The following is a 16,646-nucleotide window of genomic DNA, read 5'->3' as shown; positions in this document are numbered from 1 at the left end:
CAATAGCCCATTTTTACATTGCATTGTCCAAATACTTTTCTACTTTTAAAGATATATGCTAGCTTGTTTTAACTCTTTTGTGATAATCTGGTATTTTTACTTTCCTTCGTTGACAGGGTGTTCTAAATTATATGTATTTGACATGAATTTAGAACTAGTTTTAATCACAAAATCAATGCAATACTGCCGCTGTAACTATGAACTTTAACTCACCCACTCATATATTCAAGTTTTAATCACGAACGTATTTTTGGCACATCTATATTTATCATATAACTATTGAATTAAAGTGAATTGAAGCAACATCCTTCAGAAATATATAAAAAGTCATCAAATGTTTACACAAATATATTAATATATAGAAATGTGCTCAAGTGGAAGTTTACAAATCATTTTCATTTTAACACTCCACACTCAATGCCGTTGTTTACAGTGTTCATTTAGTATATATTAGTGTTGCATACTGGAAATCCGGTCTGTAAAACATGTTAACAATATTTGTACAAGTGGACGTGGTTTCGTTAACCAATTCATTAGAGTATAATGAGAACAGAAACGGACTAAGAGCACAAACTTGTCGTACACGTAGGGGACCATACAAAAACTTGTACGCACACAGGTTTTCACATGCTGCTACAAATACTGCAACACTTCCTCCATGTGTGAATTAAGTCCATTCGTTTTCGATTTATACCAAATATTTTCATCTCTTGTCAGAATGTAAGCATGTCCTTTTCAGTGTTTATTAATTTGACGATTGCTCAATGAGCATACTGAGTATTGATGCTTGGGGAAACTAAATGTTACAGTTAATCATACTTATTATTAATCTATTCTTTCCCTGTGGGTAGTGCTTTCACGTTGATGGAAGAAAGTCACTCAACTACTCCATGCAGTCTATGATGAGAATGTCCTGTGATGACGTTAAGTGAGCTCTACACATGATAATAAATTTTGAAATTGATACAGTTACAGTTTGTCAAAAATGTATAAAGTGTATTTATATAGATATACGCGAGGAAAGGTTCACTTGGGGGAAAACGTTGAGCACCCCTACATGTTGACCACTCACAGAAATATGTTCGAAGTAAGGTTGTGTATGATGACACGTATGCAAATAATGATAATAATGTTCATTTAAGAAGAAGTTATAGCAAGTGCACTTGTTAGAAAGTGTCTCCCAATTACACCCGTGGAGCATGTCTAGAAACAAACTCACGAAGATTCATGGAATACAATGTTCAATCATTTTTAGACAAAAAGATGGTGGTGTGGCATAGCTTTTGTTAGACACTCAAGAACTGTATAATAGGTATATGAGGGATGGTTGCTGAGATGTATGAGGGCACTACTTTGGATTTACGCTCATCTGTCAGCTACCATGGACGTTTTTGCTGGGTATATGAAGTCTTTGGTGACTCAAGACATTTCGTTAATATTATAGATTTGTGTCCCAATCGTATTGTATTAGAAATCTGTACTGTCATTCATTGCAACCCTCTTTTGTATTCAGTATATAATTGAATGTTATAGTCTCGTTTGTGTTATATTTTGTTGGTTTAAAGGGCACTCACAAGCCATTTATCACAGTTATTTCTAAATCGTAACAAAAATTTGGGGCTTGTCGGGGATAACATTCACTTGACATGTGAGACTTTTTGTGAAAAATGTATTACAAATTTCTGCATTTTTGCAAACAAGTTGTGATACCAGCAAAATGGTGTTTAAACTTGAGAATTTTCTAGAGTTCCCGTCCCATGAGACAGTCAGGGACTTGCGCAAATCAGATTTATTGCAAATTTCTGCACATTTCAAACTTTAGGCCAAACCTGCTATGAGGTAATTTCAAATTTTGAAAGTTGTGTTGAATCACTATATTGATGAGGGAGTTTTTGGATATGAAGTTTTGGAAGTGGTTAAAGAAAAATATTCCCACCATTTGGAAATGGAAAAAACTTTAATTACAAATTCAAAAAGAAGAAATGGAACTAAAAAGGTTAGAAATAGAAAAACAAGAAGCAGTATAGGAAATAGCGGCCCGATGACAGGTCCCTATAAGTTATATTGTTTGCGAACTACCGCCCCTGCCGAGTAAAAACATATGGATGCATGATGGCGGTTTATCATTTGACAACCGGAGGTATGCCGGAGGTATATGCAAAATTTCACGAAAATCGGTCTAATCGTTTAGGAAATATTAACTTTTTAGTGAGCATGGGGTCGGACGGGTGAAAGGCTAACTATCCAGCGTATTGACGTGCTTGCTATGAAGTAGCGAGGCAAGGTCTGTCTGAAGCTAACCAGATAGCAGCTCTCGATAGTAGGTCTTTGATGTCCATTCGGTTGACGTACATTTTCATGGACCATATCGGATCGGTAGCATGTTTTCTGTTATCACCCTCATCAAATGTTCTCGTCACGATATGGCTGAAATATTGCCGATGTGACGTTAAATAATAACTCACTCACTCACTCACTGTTATCACCCTCATGTTCACACGGCTGGTACAAGTACCTAACAATGACATGGTCCGGTAATTTTTTCAATTTAGTGCGACGTGTAGGTGGTGCGGACGATTCGGCAGTGATAGATCTCATTTTGACGGCTTCGACGGGTCTTGCGTCCGGGATCGATTTGAAAGACGGCAGGCCAGGTTAACCGACTGCGTTTGGAGATCCGTTCGAGTGCTTTGGCAACTTTGAATCTTTCGTCGTCAACGCACCGGTTCGGCTTCTTTGTAGCAATTGGCGACACCCACAACTGTCAGGGCATACTTCTACGTTTTACATCTCACCCTATCGTGGGGTGCTTGATGCGCTTGATGCACTTGAAATATCAAATTTCCTTTTCGTGATGTAACAGTGTGCCGGCAGGTAGACTTGCCAGAGAGCCTGTTTGTTTAATCCAAGCTTTAGCGGCATCTTCGGAAACTCTTGTGTCCACACCCTTCCAGTAAATTTTCTCCATTACTAGTTTGATTATTGTTTCCAATTATTTAATACAAGTGTGTCTGTTCGCGTACGTCATTTCCATGGGAGACAGCAACGTCTTGTTGATTCTCAGACCGTATATCGCGTGTTTGTTGATTCTCAGACGACGTATTTCGCGATCAGCATGCCCACGCATTCGTCCTTCATTTGCCGACAATCCTTTTGTTGACTTGTCTGTCCAGTGGATTGCCTTTGGGATAATCGTTGGTGTCGTACAGGTGCATGTGTTCCGACATGTCCTCGTACACGTCCTTGGTACGAATTTCCATCAGCAGCGAATCTGTGTCCATGTACAGCACTTCGCATAGATCACCATACTGCGTTTTGAGTTTGTTGTAATAAAAGTCATACATCAGGGGTTTGGATAAATCTAGGATGCTCAACCCCACGTAAACAGGCCGGTTGAATTTGATGTGGCTTTTGTTCATGTGCAGCGCCGCCAAGTCACTGTCTGATATCTTGCTGAGGTTGAATGCCTGGCTGGCTATCAGTTTTTCATCCTCATGAGCTCAGACTAACTTCACACTGACTCGTTTTCGCAGATTTTCCATGGTTTTGATGAACACCGAGTTGTTCATGAGTTTTTACAGATTTTTTTTAATATCGCTGGTGGCTAGATTTCACAAATGCATGTTCATTCAGATGTGCGGCTCCATCCACGGATGTTAATCGAATTTCAACACTAGGTGTATTTTCTTCAGCTTCATTCCCAACGACATGTACGATGTAGTGCACGATGTACTTTTTCTTGTTCATCAAGTTAGGCACGAGTTTTTCAATCTTGGCCAGTTTACCTTTTTTGCCCTTTAGCTGGACAGCCAGTCTTGATTCACCGCCAACCTCTCGGGAGCCAGAGGGTAGCTATTGTGCGGCCGATGTAACTCCACGGGACAGTCCAATTCCACTTCGATGTTCGAATCCATAGCGATGCTCGCGACATCGATCGTGTCACGGTCAGTCCACTCAATCTCCCGACGGGTAAAGACTGGCTCATACAGGTTGTTTGCGTCGAGGTAGAGTATGTGTTTGGTCGGTTTGCTCGAGTAGACATCCACATGATTGTTGTTGCCTTTGGCGTACCCCTTGGCGGACATCTAAACCCCACCTCGCAGACCTTTCTCGATAAACAGGTGCATGTCATAGTTGGTCAAAAGTTCCAATTCCAAGTCTTTTTCAACAAGGCGTTACCTTCTTTCGTCGAACTTGGACCAGTCGTCCATGTATTCGTACGGATAAACACCTTTTCTCAGCAGCAGAGGCCGAGTCGGTGTATTGATTGGCTAGGTGGAAAGCTTTGGGCTCGTTAGCTTTCTCAAGGTTGTCCAGAGACGACACCACAAACTGAAAACTGTCTATGAATTTCAGTCTGCCCAACCAGAATGAGATGTATTTCCCCATGTTGTGGGGAATGCTTTTTATGTTGCCTTCCATTTTCGAGATGGCTTGCATGATGAGGTGCGAATCGTATCCGTGAAGGTTGTGCAGCACCATGGGGATAGGTATGATTTTGGTATTAATTTTCAGTTTGAAGTTGCACGGCTTGTGTGCAGTGCTTCTGTAATGGCCGTTGATGTGATCTCTCAACGTTAAGGTGTTGTTTGCACACGTGGAAATGAGTGGCGTTCTTATGACCTTGCAAGTCGCCCTATTATTTTTTACGTTGACGATGACCTGTTTTTTTTGGCAAAAATTGGTATTACAAAACTCTTTTGGCCATGTTCAAAATGTTAACTGATATTCTGCCAAAACAAATTAGCCTTGCAGACCCGTGCACAGAAGGCGGTGGCTCATGGGCCAATCTGGTGATGCTGACCTCCGATTTCTGTACGTCTCCAATTGATTGTCATGGGCCGAACCATCTTAATCTTGTAGACAGCTACGGCATTTCATGTCAAATTCGCTGGAGTATAACACCCCCTTATCCCCGGTCTTAACAGCTTGGAGATTCGCTGAAGTATAAGATAGTCCCGGTTGACACTCCATGGTGGGTGGGGAGAGGGGATGCCAAACCACATTCCTAACAACATGGCTTCCCAATACCCCGATTCAAAACGAAGACATATGGACTCTGACAATTCCTCGTCTGACGAGAGTACGCCCCCTCGACCTGATTACTGGCCACGTTTATTATAATCAAAGCTTGCAACAAGCAACCTTTGAAATTGAATCCATTTGCAGTCTCCAAGGGTATTGCTGGTATCTGCAGAGAGGTTGCCAACGTCTCAAAGCTCCAGTCCGGTTCTCTACTAGTAGAATGTGCTCGGAGACAGCAATCCTTGAATCTACTGAAATTACAAGAGTTTGTCAATGTAAAGGCTGCTGTCTCAGCACACAAAACACTGAACATGTGTAGAGGCATTGTGCGGGACAGAGCTGTCTGACATGACTGAGGAACATACTGTCCAGGAACAGTTCGTTCGCCCGATCGAAGATTCCCGAGTCTATTAGAGCCGGCTGTTGCAGCATTGGTGTGGAGGTGTATGTACCTAATCCACTCAGCTGCTACAACTGCCAAAAGTTTGACATGGATCCAAGTCCTGTCGTACTTCTGCTGTTTGTTAGCGCTGTGGCGAGAGCAATGATTGAGAGCAATGACTGTACTATGGAAGTGAAGTGTTCAAACTGCGGTGGTAAGTATATGGCTTCCTCAAAATCTTGTCCCATGTGGCAACGCGAATCAGAGATCATAAAGATCAAGCACAAAGAACATATTTCCTTTTATGAAGTTAAGAAGAGGGTTGCAAGTTTAACTGTAGCCCCTTCAGCCATCACCTGCTCTTCTGCTGTCTCACGTCCTTCTATCACTACTGCAACTATCTCTTGTCATACCGATCTGACATGGTTCATGTCTTCTCAGCCAACTCAACTCAACTCAACTCAATTCAGCCACTCCATCTCCAAAGCCAAAAGTCAAAACTTCTGAATCACAAACACCAGAACAAATGCCCAAACCAGAAAAAGAAACTGCACACGGAGAAAGGGAAAGAAAGAAGCTACAGAGACTAAAGCAGCTTGAGCAGCTGCCAAACACAAAAGCAAAGGGCACCTCTCCTTCAGAGGTCCCCGTCGAGGTCCATATCTCCTTTGGCCCTCTGGTCACTCCATCTCCACCTGACACCAATATGAGTGCATACAACGCTTTCTCACCCTCACGTGACATGTCACCAGTGGAAGCACCATGAATCCACAAAACATGATTCAATGGAATTGCATAGGACTAAAGAATAATTATAACGAATTACAGTTATTAATTCAAGACTTCAAACCATCCACGTTTTGTCTCTAAGAATCCTACCTAAAAAGAACTGATAAATTTGAGATCCGTCGGTACAGTTCCTTTTCTCCTCCCGGTGTAAAAGCTACAGGAGGCACTTCTATCCTCTATTGGGGAGTACTGATACAAATAATAAAGGAAAGGTCCTTGAAGATTTTCTCTCCAATAATGATCTATGCTTCTTCAACGATGGATCAAACACTTATCTCCACCCTGCCACTGGAACATACTCTGCACTTGATCTATCACTGACGGATTTTAAACTTTTAAACTAGTTTGAATGGTCCGTCCACGATGACCTTTGTGGAAGTGACCACTTCCAAACTATTCTTACACCTATTACTCCCGCGGATGAACGACCTTTAATAAGATGGAATTTTACTAAGGCCAATTGGCCAATATTCTGCTCTGAAAAACTGAAAACGGACAACTTCAGGAATGCTCCTGATACCATGGAACTATTTTCTGACATCTTAAATACTATTGGAGACGAAACCATTCCTAAGGCCTCTGCAAACCCGCACATACGTTAACCATGGTTTGATACAAACTGCAAACAAGCTAGGAAAAATAGGAAGAAGGCAGAAAAATACTTTCGACAACATCCTACTGTGCATGACAAATGACAAGTGCCAGGGCAAGACGTACATTTAAACAAACTAAACGCAAGCCATGGAGGAAATATGTGTCCAAAATCACCTCCCGCACACCCATGTCCAAGGTGTGGAACATGATTCAAAAGATTAAGGGCAAAGGATCCAAATCTGATGTTCACCATCTCAAAGATGGTGACTCCCTTTTAACCAATAAAGTTGAAATTGCAAACAAACTTCGCGAAAATTCGACAAACCACTCCTCCTCGTCAAACTTTAACCCAAAGTTTCAGAAATACCAAACCAAACAAGAAAAGAAATCAGTCAATTTTAACTCTGATAATGGTGAGGATTACAATGAAACGTTTCTCTCCATGAACTACGTACTGCCCTGGGGCAGGTTTACACCACTGCAGCGGGAGCTGATGATATTCATTATCAGCTTCTGAAACACCTTCCTGATTCAAGTTTGGAAACTGTACACAATATATTTGATGACATTTGGACAACCCGCAACTTTCCTCCTTCGTGACACAACGCCATTATCATCCCTATACCAAAACCTGGCCGGGATCATACTGATCCCTCAAACTACCGTCCTATATCACCAACTAACTGTGTTTGTAAAACCATGGAGCGCATGGAACAATCGACTGATCTGGTACTTGGAGACAAATAACCTCCCTAGTGACCTCCAATGTGGTTTCAAAAAAAACGAAGTACCATTGACCATCTGGTGCGTCTAGAATCCTTTCTCAAAACTTCCATTGTGACCAAACAGTATACTGTATCTATCTTTTTCGATTTAGAAAAAGCATACGATACAACGTGGAAACATGGTACGAGTATCTTAAAAGATGTACATAAATTTGGATTGAGGGGAAGATTACCTTAGTTCATATCTCAGTTTTTAAACAATAGACAATTTGAAGTACGGGTAGGTTCCACATTGTCTGATTATTCCTCTAAGATCAGTGCGTCCCTCAAGGCAGCATCCTGTCTGTCACCCTTTCAGCATCAAAATTAACAGCCTCACTAACGTCTTGAACAGTTGTGTTGATGGGTCCCTTTTCGTGGACGATTTCAATATTTCATGTCGTGGCAAGAACATGCACGCAATAGAAAGGCAGCTACAACTCTGCCTTAACAAAATCCCAAAACGGGCCAATGAAAATGGCTTTAAGTTTTCAAAATCCAAAACAAATTGTATTCACTGTTGTCGTTGTGGGGAAGGGATCACACTACCCTCCTTCACTTGTACGGAACTTTGGTTCACTCTAAACTAAACTACAGCTCCATTGTTTATGGCTGTAAAAGCAATTTTGAGAAATTAGATTCTGTCCACCACCAAGGCCTGAGGCTCTGCCTGGGAGCCTTTAGGACCTCTCCGGTAGACAGTCTATATGCAGGGGCTAACGAACCTTCCCTTGAACAACGCCGCATTAAACTTTCACTGCAATATATCACTAAATTACGTTCAACTCCGTCCAATCCAGCATACAATTGTGTTTTCAACCCTCTGTATGAAAACCTGTTTCCCAAACTGCCAAGCCTGGTTCCACCACTTGGAATCAGAATTCAACCACACATATCTGCAGCTAAAATTGATCTCAATATTATAGCACCTTACCGACTCCTGTCTTCACAACCCTGGCAGATGGTAAAACCACAGGTCGCTAACCCTCATTAAACTCAAAAAGTGCAAAACAAATCCTTTGGTGTTCCAGCAGGAATACAAACATTTACTTTCCAAGTATGACAACCATAGATCCATTTTCACAGACGGATCCAAGGATCCATGTTGCCAGTGCTACAGTCATTGGCTCCAAGACTGTCTCCTGTAGGATTCCTGATAACAGTTCCATTTTCACTGCCGAGGCAAAAGCTGTCTTCTCGGCATTGACCTACATTAAACAGCAGAATCATTCCAAAAACTTCATCGTTTTTACAGATTCATTATCTTGCCTTCAAGCACTTCGAAATATAACTTCAAGTCACCCAATCATTCTGGACATTTTAGAACTTTACAATAACCTTTCTACTGGCCAATGTGACATCGTCCTCTGCTGGTTGCCGGGTCACGTCGGCATAGCAGGTAACGCAAAAGCTGATGCTGCAGCTAAAGCAGCTCTTGACAAGCCCTTATCTCAACTGCTGATTCCATACAGTGATTTCAAACCCAATATCAAAAGTTATACACGGCACCTCATGCAAAAAAGATGGGATACTCAAGTAGGAAGAAATGAACTGAAGCCAACAATTGGTTATGCCTACTTGGGTTGTCAGTCAAGACGCGATGAAGTAATTTTACGACGATGTCGTATTGGCCACAGTCGGTTTACACATGACTATCTGCTGGAGACGGATGGGGATGAACCGCCCCTATGTGTGTCTCTTGCGATGAGGTTTTCACCATCAAGCATATTCTGCTTGACTGTGTGGACTTGTCGTCTGCAAGGGACTCACATTATGATGCAACAAATCTGAAAGATCTGTTCTCCCGCGTGAGCGCTCATCTGATAGTCATCTACCTGAGGGAAGTTGAGCTGTACCATAAATTGTAACTGTGTAGTGTAACTAACGAATTGCCTGCTTTTATATTTGGTGCTATGACTTTTTCGGTTTCTAAATGACAATGTAATGAATATATGCTTTTGAAATAAAACTCATTCCGAGTATGTACTTAAAATGTTTATTAATGCAAATTTGTTCTCGTCACTATATGGCTGGAACAATGCCGATGTGACCTAAAACCCAACTAAACTTGAAGTAAGCCGTCAAGTCCACGTACGAGCCAACTTTGAGTGGCACGTAGTTTGCTGTGTCGAAAATAAACGGTGTTGATGCTGCCCACCGCCAAACCTGAACGTATGTGCGTTAATCGTTCCAACGATTCCTGTATTTTTTGCAGCGATGCGTCGATGGTTGATGCTTGCCTCAGAAATAACGCTCGATGCGTTCGGTGCCCCCGCCGTCAGTCTGCTGTTTATTGAGCGACATTTATCCATAAGCTGAAACTTGATACTTCACAAATCATACAGCTCTTGGCTAAACTTGCCGGCTATCAGTGGCTTGACTCGATCGATATCAATGTTCGAGTCCACGACCATCAGCCAGCCTCGGAGATACTTACCAACGGCATGCTCTGTGGACAACCATCTCAGTTCGACCGGCTTGCGGTCTTCAAGCAATGCAATCGGCTCAGCTTTGTGAAGCTTGGAGTACCTGCGCAAGCAGAGTTCTCGCGTTTGATGTTTCAACTGCTTTACGGTTAAGGGTTTGACATGTGTAATGCAGAGTAAGTCCAACAACTGGGCCTTCTTCTTCATGCAAGAATACCCTGCCAATCCGCCCTGTTCTCAAGCAATAGCTTTGAGTGCTCTGACTGTAGTCATGATTGCTTTGTATTCACCACTGAAAAAGAATGTCTAACAGTTCGCATGCCTCGTTGTTTGACGATTTTTTTGTTGGCGCTGCAGTCGTCTATGATGAACAGCGTCAACTCTCCTTTAAACTTGTCGTGATAAGCATGGAACCAGTTCCGCATTGATTTTGTGCATGTCATCGTCGTTCATCAACCATGCTCTCTCTGTGTATGTTTTGTTCACGCGCGAAGTCGGTCAGAGAATGACAATGTGGTCGAACAAGTCCATTTAGTATCCCCCCAGCATGTCCAGCACGAATACCATTTTTCGAACCCGTCTGGTCACAGACGATGGCACAGTGCGGGTCGCGAGGCAGTTCAGTAGATGGCTTGCACGAATCCTTCATTGTCTACATTGAGTTGCGACTCCATAATCACGTACAAATATAAATTTAACTTCCTGGCGTCAGTGGCAACGCCTGCCGTAGACATTGAACGTGAGTTCGTATTCCAGCCAGTCGCCCAGCGCAGCGTGGTAAAATGGCATGTGCCCCTCGAGCAGCTCGAAGTCTAGCGGAATGCAAAATCAGTTCCTGTACGCCTAGGCAATCGCTCTGACCCGCTTTGGTATTTGATCGATCTCGGCCTGCCTGTAAACAAGTCATACGTGCAAGCCATTCACATGTCCAAGTCATTGATACACTATGTTAATGCATTCGTGCGTGGTTCTCCTCAGGTCTGTGTATGTGAAAACCATGTCACTAAAGGATCTAAAAGACAATGAGAAGTAGGCATCTGGTGTGTACTATCTGAACCAAATATTTACTGGCAGTATCTCGGCGAGTGCATCGCAGAAAGAGGTATTAACAAAGGTTTACTACGAAAAACATCTATCAAGAAAATATCAAGGACGATCGATGAACTACATGACAAATTCAAATCCGATATGTTAAAGATGATACGTCATCTCAAGGAAGATGTGATAACCAACTTAGACTCCATTCAACGAAGAACAACTAGCATTGAGAGAAATCTGATACATGGCACCAGACGTAAGTTAGAGTCGCGGCATTAGAGACAGTGTCATTGAAGACAGAATACTCAAGAAAACGTCACTGCTGGAGATCACCAATGATACTATTCTGCTCTATGATGTTATCCGATCATGTGCCAGTGACTGACAGTTATGAAAGATCCTCAACTCACCGGAACAAAATCATGGAAATATAGTTCTTTCAAATGGAGTAAGGCTAAGACGAAAGATGTAAAGATATGTGAGCCTGAAGTAGCTACACATTTGGGTAGGATAACCACACACACACACACAACCACACACACACACACACACTCTCACTCACTCACTCACTCACTCACTCACTCACTCACTCTGAGGCAAGTGGTTCCACTGAAACCAAAGAGATAGCAGTTATCCGTGCGACCCGATTTACAAAGGTTTAGTGTCAGACACACGGGCCTCTCGACCCATAGACTGTGGAACTTGTGCTTACTATTTGACATGTGAACGCCGTGGTGAAGTTGGGGATGCTACCGTTCAGTACTGGACTGTATAGACACGGAAATACGACGTGTGAACAATTATTCGATATTTCACCACTAGAGATATACATTAATCTAGAGAGTTGCTCTGATGACATCAGAGTTATCACTCTACGCGGTGGCATCACCCCCAATCATGGACAACACTGACATCCACATGCAGGCCTAGTTCATTGACATTGTTGCCAGGACCATAACTTCCTGGAACATACAGAGCAGAATTTAGCTATGATTCGTATTTCATTCAATCACCTCTAGTGTATTTTACATACATATGCTTAACTTCCTTTCCCACTGTAATGTGATTTGTACATAATCATGTCATAATTCAATGTATTCTTCGACAATATTGGAGACAGTTCATTCATTCATTATTCTGGATAATGTTCATGATTATGCTAATTATCGACCGGTTTCACTTACTAGTTGTCTTTCAAAAGTATTTGAGGAGTGTGTTTTTAAATATATGTCAATATTTTTTCTAGATAATGGAACTATTACTTCATTACAGTCAGGTTTCACGACTGGTGATTCTACATCATACCAGCTCACTCATTTGTATGACTATATAGCTAAGGCAATGGATAGTGGCAAGGAGGTACGCGCTGTATTCTGCGATATAAGTAAAGCGTTTGATAGGATTTGGCACAAGGGTCTTTTGCATAAGTTATGGGCTAGTGGAATTCGCGGATCTCTTTTATTATGGTTTGAAAGTTATCTAAATAACAGAAAACAGTTTACAGTAATAAATGGGTATAAGTCAAATGTTAAATCAATTGAAGCTGGCGTCCCTCAGGGATCAGTCCTAGGACCTTTACTCTTTTTGGTTTATATCAATGATATTGTTGAAGATATACAGAGTAATATTAAATTATTTGCCGATGATACATCCTTATATGTGATAATTGATGACCCTATGTTATCTTCCAATATGTTAAACGATCATTTAGAAATAATAGCTAATTGGGCCCAGACATGGAAAGTAAACTTTAATCCCAATAAAACTGAATATATCATTTTTTCTAGAAAGAAAACAGTAACATCAATGCCAGATCTTATAATGAATAATATACCGATAAAGTCTGTCGACACTCATAGACATCTGGGGCCACTGGAATATACATATAGATGATATTGTTTCTAAAGTCAGTCCTATGATCAATTGTTTAAGAAGTCTGAAATACTGCCTTCAGAGGAAACCCCTCCAAACCCTGTATAGTCCATTTGTTTTACCACTTTTTGACTACTGTGATTATATTTGGAACAACTGTACACAAACTCAAGAGTTATTGTTAGAAAAACTTCACTAAGTTTGCTTTAAGAACCATATGTGGATCAGTTAGAGGAGTTTGTCATTCCAAAATCTACCATGAAACTGGTTTTTCATCATTAAGGGAACGTCGTAAAAATCACCAAATGTATGTATTTCATAAAATGCTCCATAATAAAACTCCAAAGTATTTATCAGATCTAATTCCAATAAACATATCCTCTGTATCCACATATGGTTCTAGATCTAGTAATATGTTTCAAGTACCATTATGTCGTACGGAAACATGGAGAGGAACAAGTTAGAAAATGATATAAGAAACATAAATTCCGTTGCCAAGTTCAAGAAACACTTTGATCGACTGTCTCATCCAACGTACATCATGTCTTCAGAAACACTGGTAATAGATTTAATCAAATAATTCATTGTAAGTTAAGACTTGGCTGTACTGACATAAACGCACATACATTTGACCGTTTTCTTCAAAATACGTCTACTTGCACTTGCGGCCATCATTATGAAGATGCCATTCATTTTCTATATATCTGTCCAAATTTTAATACAATTCGATCGAAGTGTTTCTGTTACATAAATGGTTTTAATATTCAATCTGTACTATGTGGAAGTTACTCATATTCTGACGAATCAATGAAAATATTATAAAATCTGTACATGACTATTTTACCTTAACAAAACGATTTTGTACCTAATTGATTAATTATACTACTGTCTTTTTCATTAAGTCTTTTACTCCTCAAATGGTGTGTTCTCTTGTCTGTAATGATGAATGTATATGAAATGTTTCCCATCGCATTGTATTCGGAGAGGTATTTTTATAGGCTTATAGCCTGTTTACCAATCCGTTCATTTAATAATGAATAAATGTTGTTTAAATCGTTTATTATTCTGAGCTGACTGCTATATACATTATTTCATAAAACCCTTGATTATAGTAAATTCAATGTATTTATGTCTTGTTTCGTCACAGGATGTCCTTTTATTGAAAACTGTGAGATACATTCTTGTGGGACCTGTGATACTTGCAATTCACCAACCGAAAACAACGTCATCTTCAAACTATGTTCAGCGAAAACTAAGTGTTCACGTACGTTGTCTTGTGTCTTCTTTTGTATTGTGCGAATATGTGGTGTATACTTTCCTTGCATGAATTATATTGCTTTATTGTCCCCCGTTGCAACGCGGAAACGGGGGACTATGTATTCAGTATGTACTTACGAATGGATGGATGGCTGATGGATTGAAGTAATGTGTAATGATTGTCTTCCAGAGAGAGCACTTGAAACCAAGTCATGCAAGGTATGTTTATTGCCAAAATGTTAACCGTATAATATTTACTCTTTTGAATTATACAGACAGGACCTGTATTTAATCACAGATTATATGTCATGTTTGTCTTCACTGGAAATTATGTTGTAGGTAAGTGCTAAGATGACGTTTCATTAACATAAATGAAATGAAGATAACATCATATGTCAATAGAGGTTTGGTTATCCCAAATGGGCTCACACGATGCATAGTCCTGATCCTGATGCATACACCTGATCCACAAAAAAGGTGTATATTTCAGATGATAGTCGGTATCTTGTGTAACATCCGACGCACACCGCCAACCCCAACCCCACCCCCACCCCACACACACACACCACTCATTTGAGTGCACAAGACGCACGAAGTTGGGACAAACTGTTCCATTCATGATACATTGCTCTAATCTATCAATACTCTGGCGTATCTCTGTGACGAACCTTATATTACTCCGGGTGAGATGTCTTCACTGTTCTTGGGAACATAGAAATATAGGTTTCCACAGTACTTCGGACAAGAAAGGGAGAGAAGCAAATAATCTGAGTCAGGATAAGTATAAAATATCATTTTTATCCATTTTTGATTTCCATACAATTTTGATACATGTTTGATGATGTATTTGTGACAGAAGCATTTTGCATTCCAGGTTCATGTCGAGATATGAGAAGTACAGTTGAAATGTCCCTGCAGTGGTTGAGTAAAGACGAGGAGAGATGTGACCGTGAGTTTATTTATTTGAGCTACCTGAAAGTTTTTTTTAAAATATGCATAATCCTACGAATCAAGGTCACAAATAAGTTATTTGATAGGATTTGATTCACACACATGGAGCTTCGAGTACTGATATTTTACAACCACACATTACAGATATATCGGTTTCTAAGGACAATAAACATGTTCTTCAGACGTTCCATCAGTAAATTATGTTGTTTGCTAAATAATATTGGATTTTCATTACACATATTCTTAAATTTATATATATGTAACAGTCAATCTGTCAAACCAGTCATTTGATCAAATTACTAAAGCAATCAGTCATTTGGTAAAAAAGTAGAGTTCCAGTTAGACTGATTGCCAGTTTTAGTAAATTCATCAAATGCAAGGTATTTGTTTTGTCTGTTGTCTCAACATAGGGGTTTTCACAGAAAACGCATGGTGCACGTGGTTTCTCTTAAACCAACACTCTGTAGAAATCAAAGAAAGTATAGACAAAGAATTAGTTAACACATACTGATAGGTCGATGCACATGGTTTCTATTGATTGAGCTTATCATCTCTTAAAGGTCACATGCAACCAATAAATCAAACATAATTAAAACACAATTATCACTTCTTCATGACATATAATATGCATTGCTGATGATGAAAAAAACAAATAAACATAATTATAAGCGTATAATCGCAAATCAAAAGTGCAATATTTTGTACTTGGGTTTACCTCCCTCGAAACGAAGCAGCCGGGATACCGAACCCAGTCTGAGCGGGTGGGTGTGCACTCAAGTGTAACGGCTGGTTCATTAGCAGATGCCGCCTTCACGGGTCATTGTGTGTATATATAGAAAGTTGGGTTTTGTAAATACATGCTCATTTTTTGTGTATAACATTTTGTAATCAACAGACATCATAACATGTCATGTGTTCAAGTATCACACCTGCCTGTCTGTGTAATTACATAATGTGACAGAGACCGAACTCGGGCCATAAATCAATGCGTTTTGTTTATGGTGTATAGCCTGATTGGTGTTAAGTTCAAATTGCATGTGGTCAGTGATCGCAGTTGTGTATTGAATATTGTCATTAGCAGACAGGCAGGCAGACACACTGGTGTCAATAAAACAAGACATTGAGTTTTGTCTGTGACAGCGACATATCTATATCACAGTTAGAAATCGTGTCAACTCTAAATAATGACATTGCTTTTAAGTATCGAACTGAGAAAGTGACTGGGTAAGAAGAACGTGTGGTGAAATAGACAAATGAAATTATATAAACAGTTTATTTACTGTCATAACATACAAAAAGGTCGCGCCTGTGAGATATCAACAAAACATTATGAAACTAGCTCACACCAAAGCCTTCACCGAGTATTCACCAGACAGCCCGCTTCCAAGTTGCGCGAACCTATTTCACTGCGCATGTGCTATGAGCGCAGCCAGCTGTTGAAACCCGTATTCCCCAGAAAAGTCTGGGGAAAATTAGTGAAACGTTTGAACTCCGATTTCGCGCGGTTTTTTCATCGAGTTATTTTTCAACTTTGTAAGTTGAATTTGC

General features: G+C 40.4%; 1 protein-coding gene across 1 annotated transcript in view; it reads left to right on the top strand.

Annotated features, from left to right (window-relative positions):
- LOC124279452 overlaps positions 1-16,646 on the top strand; it is a 93,134-nt gene that overhangs the window by 70,345 nt on the left and 6,143 nt on the right. The window contains exons 9-10 of the mRNA XM_046715283.1: positions 14,038-14,154; positions 15,022-15,096. Coding sequence (XP_046571239.1) covers positions 14,038-14,154; positions 15,022-15,096 — 192 coding nt within the window. The remainder of the gene's footprint in view (positions 1-14,037; positions 14,155-15,021; positions 15,097-16,646) is intronic.

The sequence above is a fragment of the Haliotis rubra genome, unplaced genomic scaffold, assembly GCF_003918875.1.
Source record: "Haliotis rubra isolate DU_JTF1 unplaced genomic scaffold, ASM391887v1 Scf25, whole genome shotgun sequence".
Classification (NCBI taxonomy): domain Eukaryota; kingdom Metazoa; phylum Mollusca; class Gastropoda; order Lepetellida; family Haliotidae; genus Haliotis; species Haliotis rubra.
Note: the sequence above shows the minus strand (reverse complement) of the source record. Positions and strands in the feature narration are given on the sequence as shown.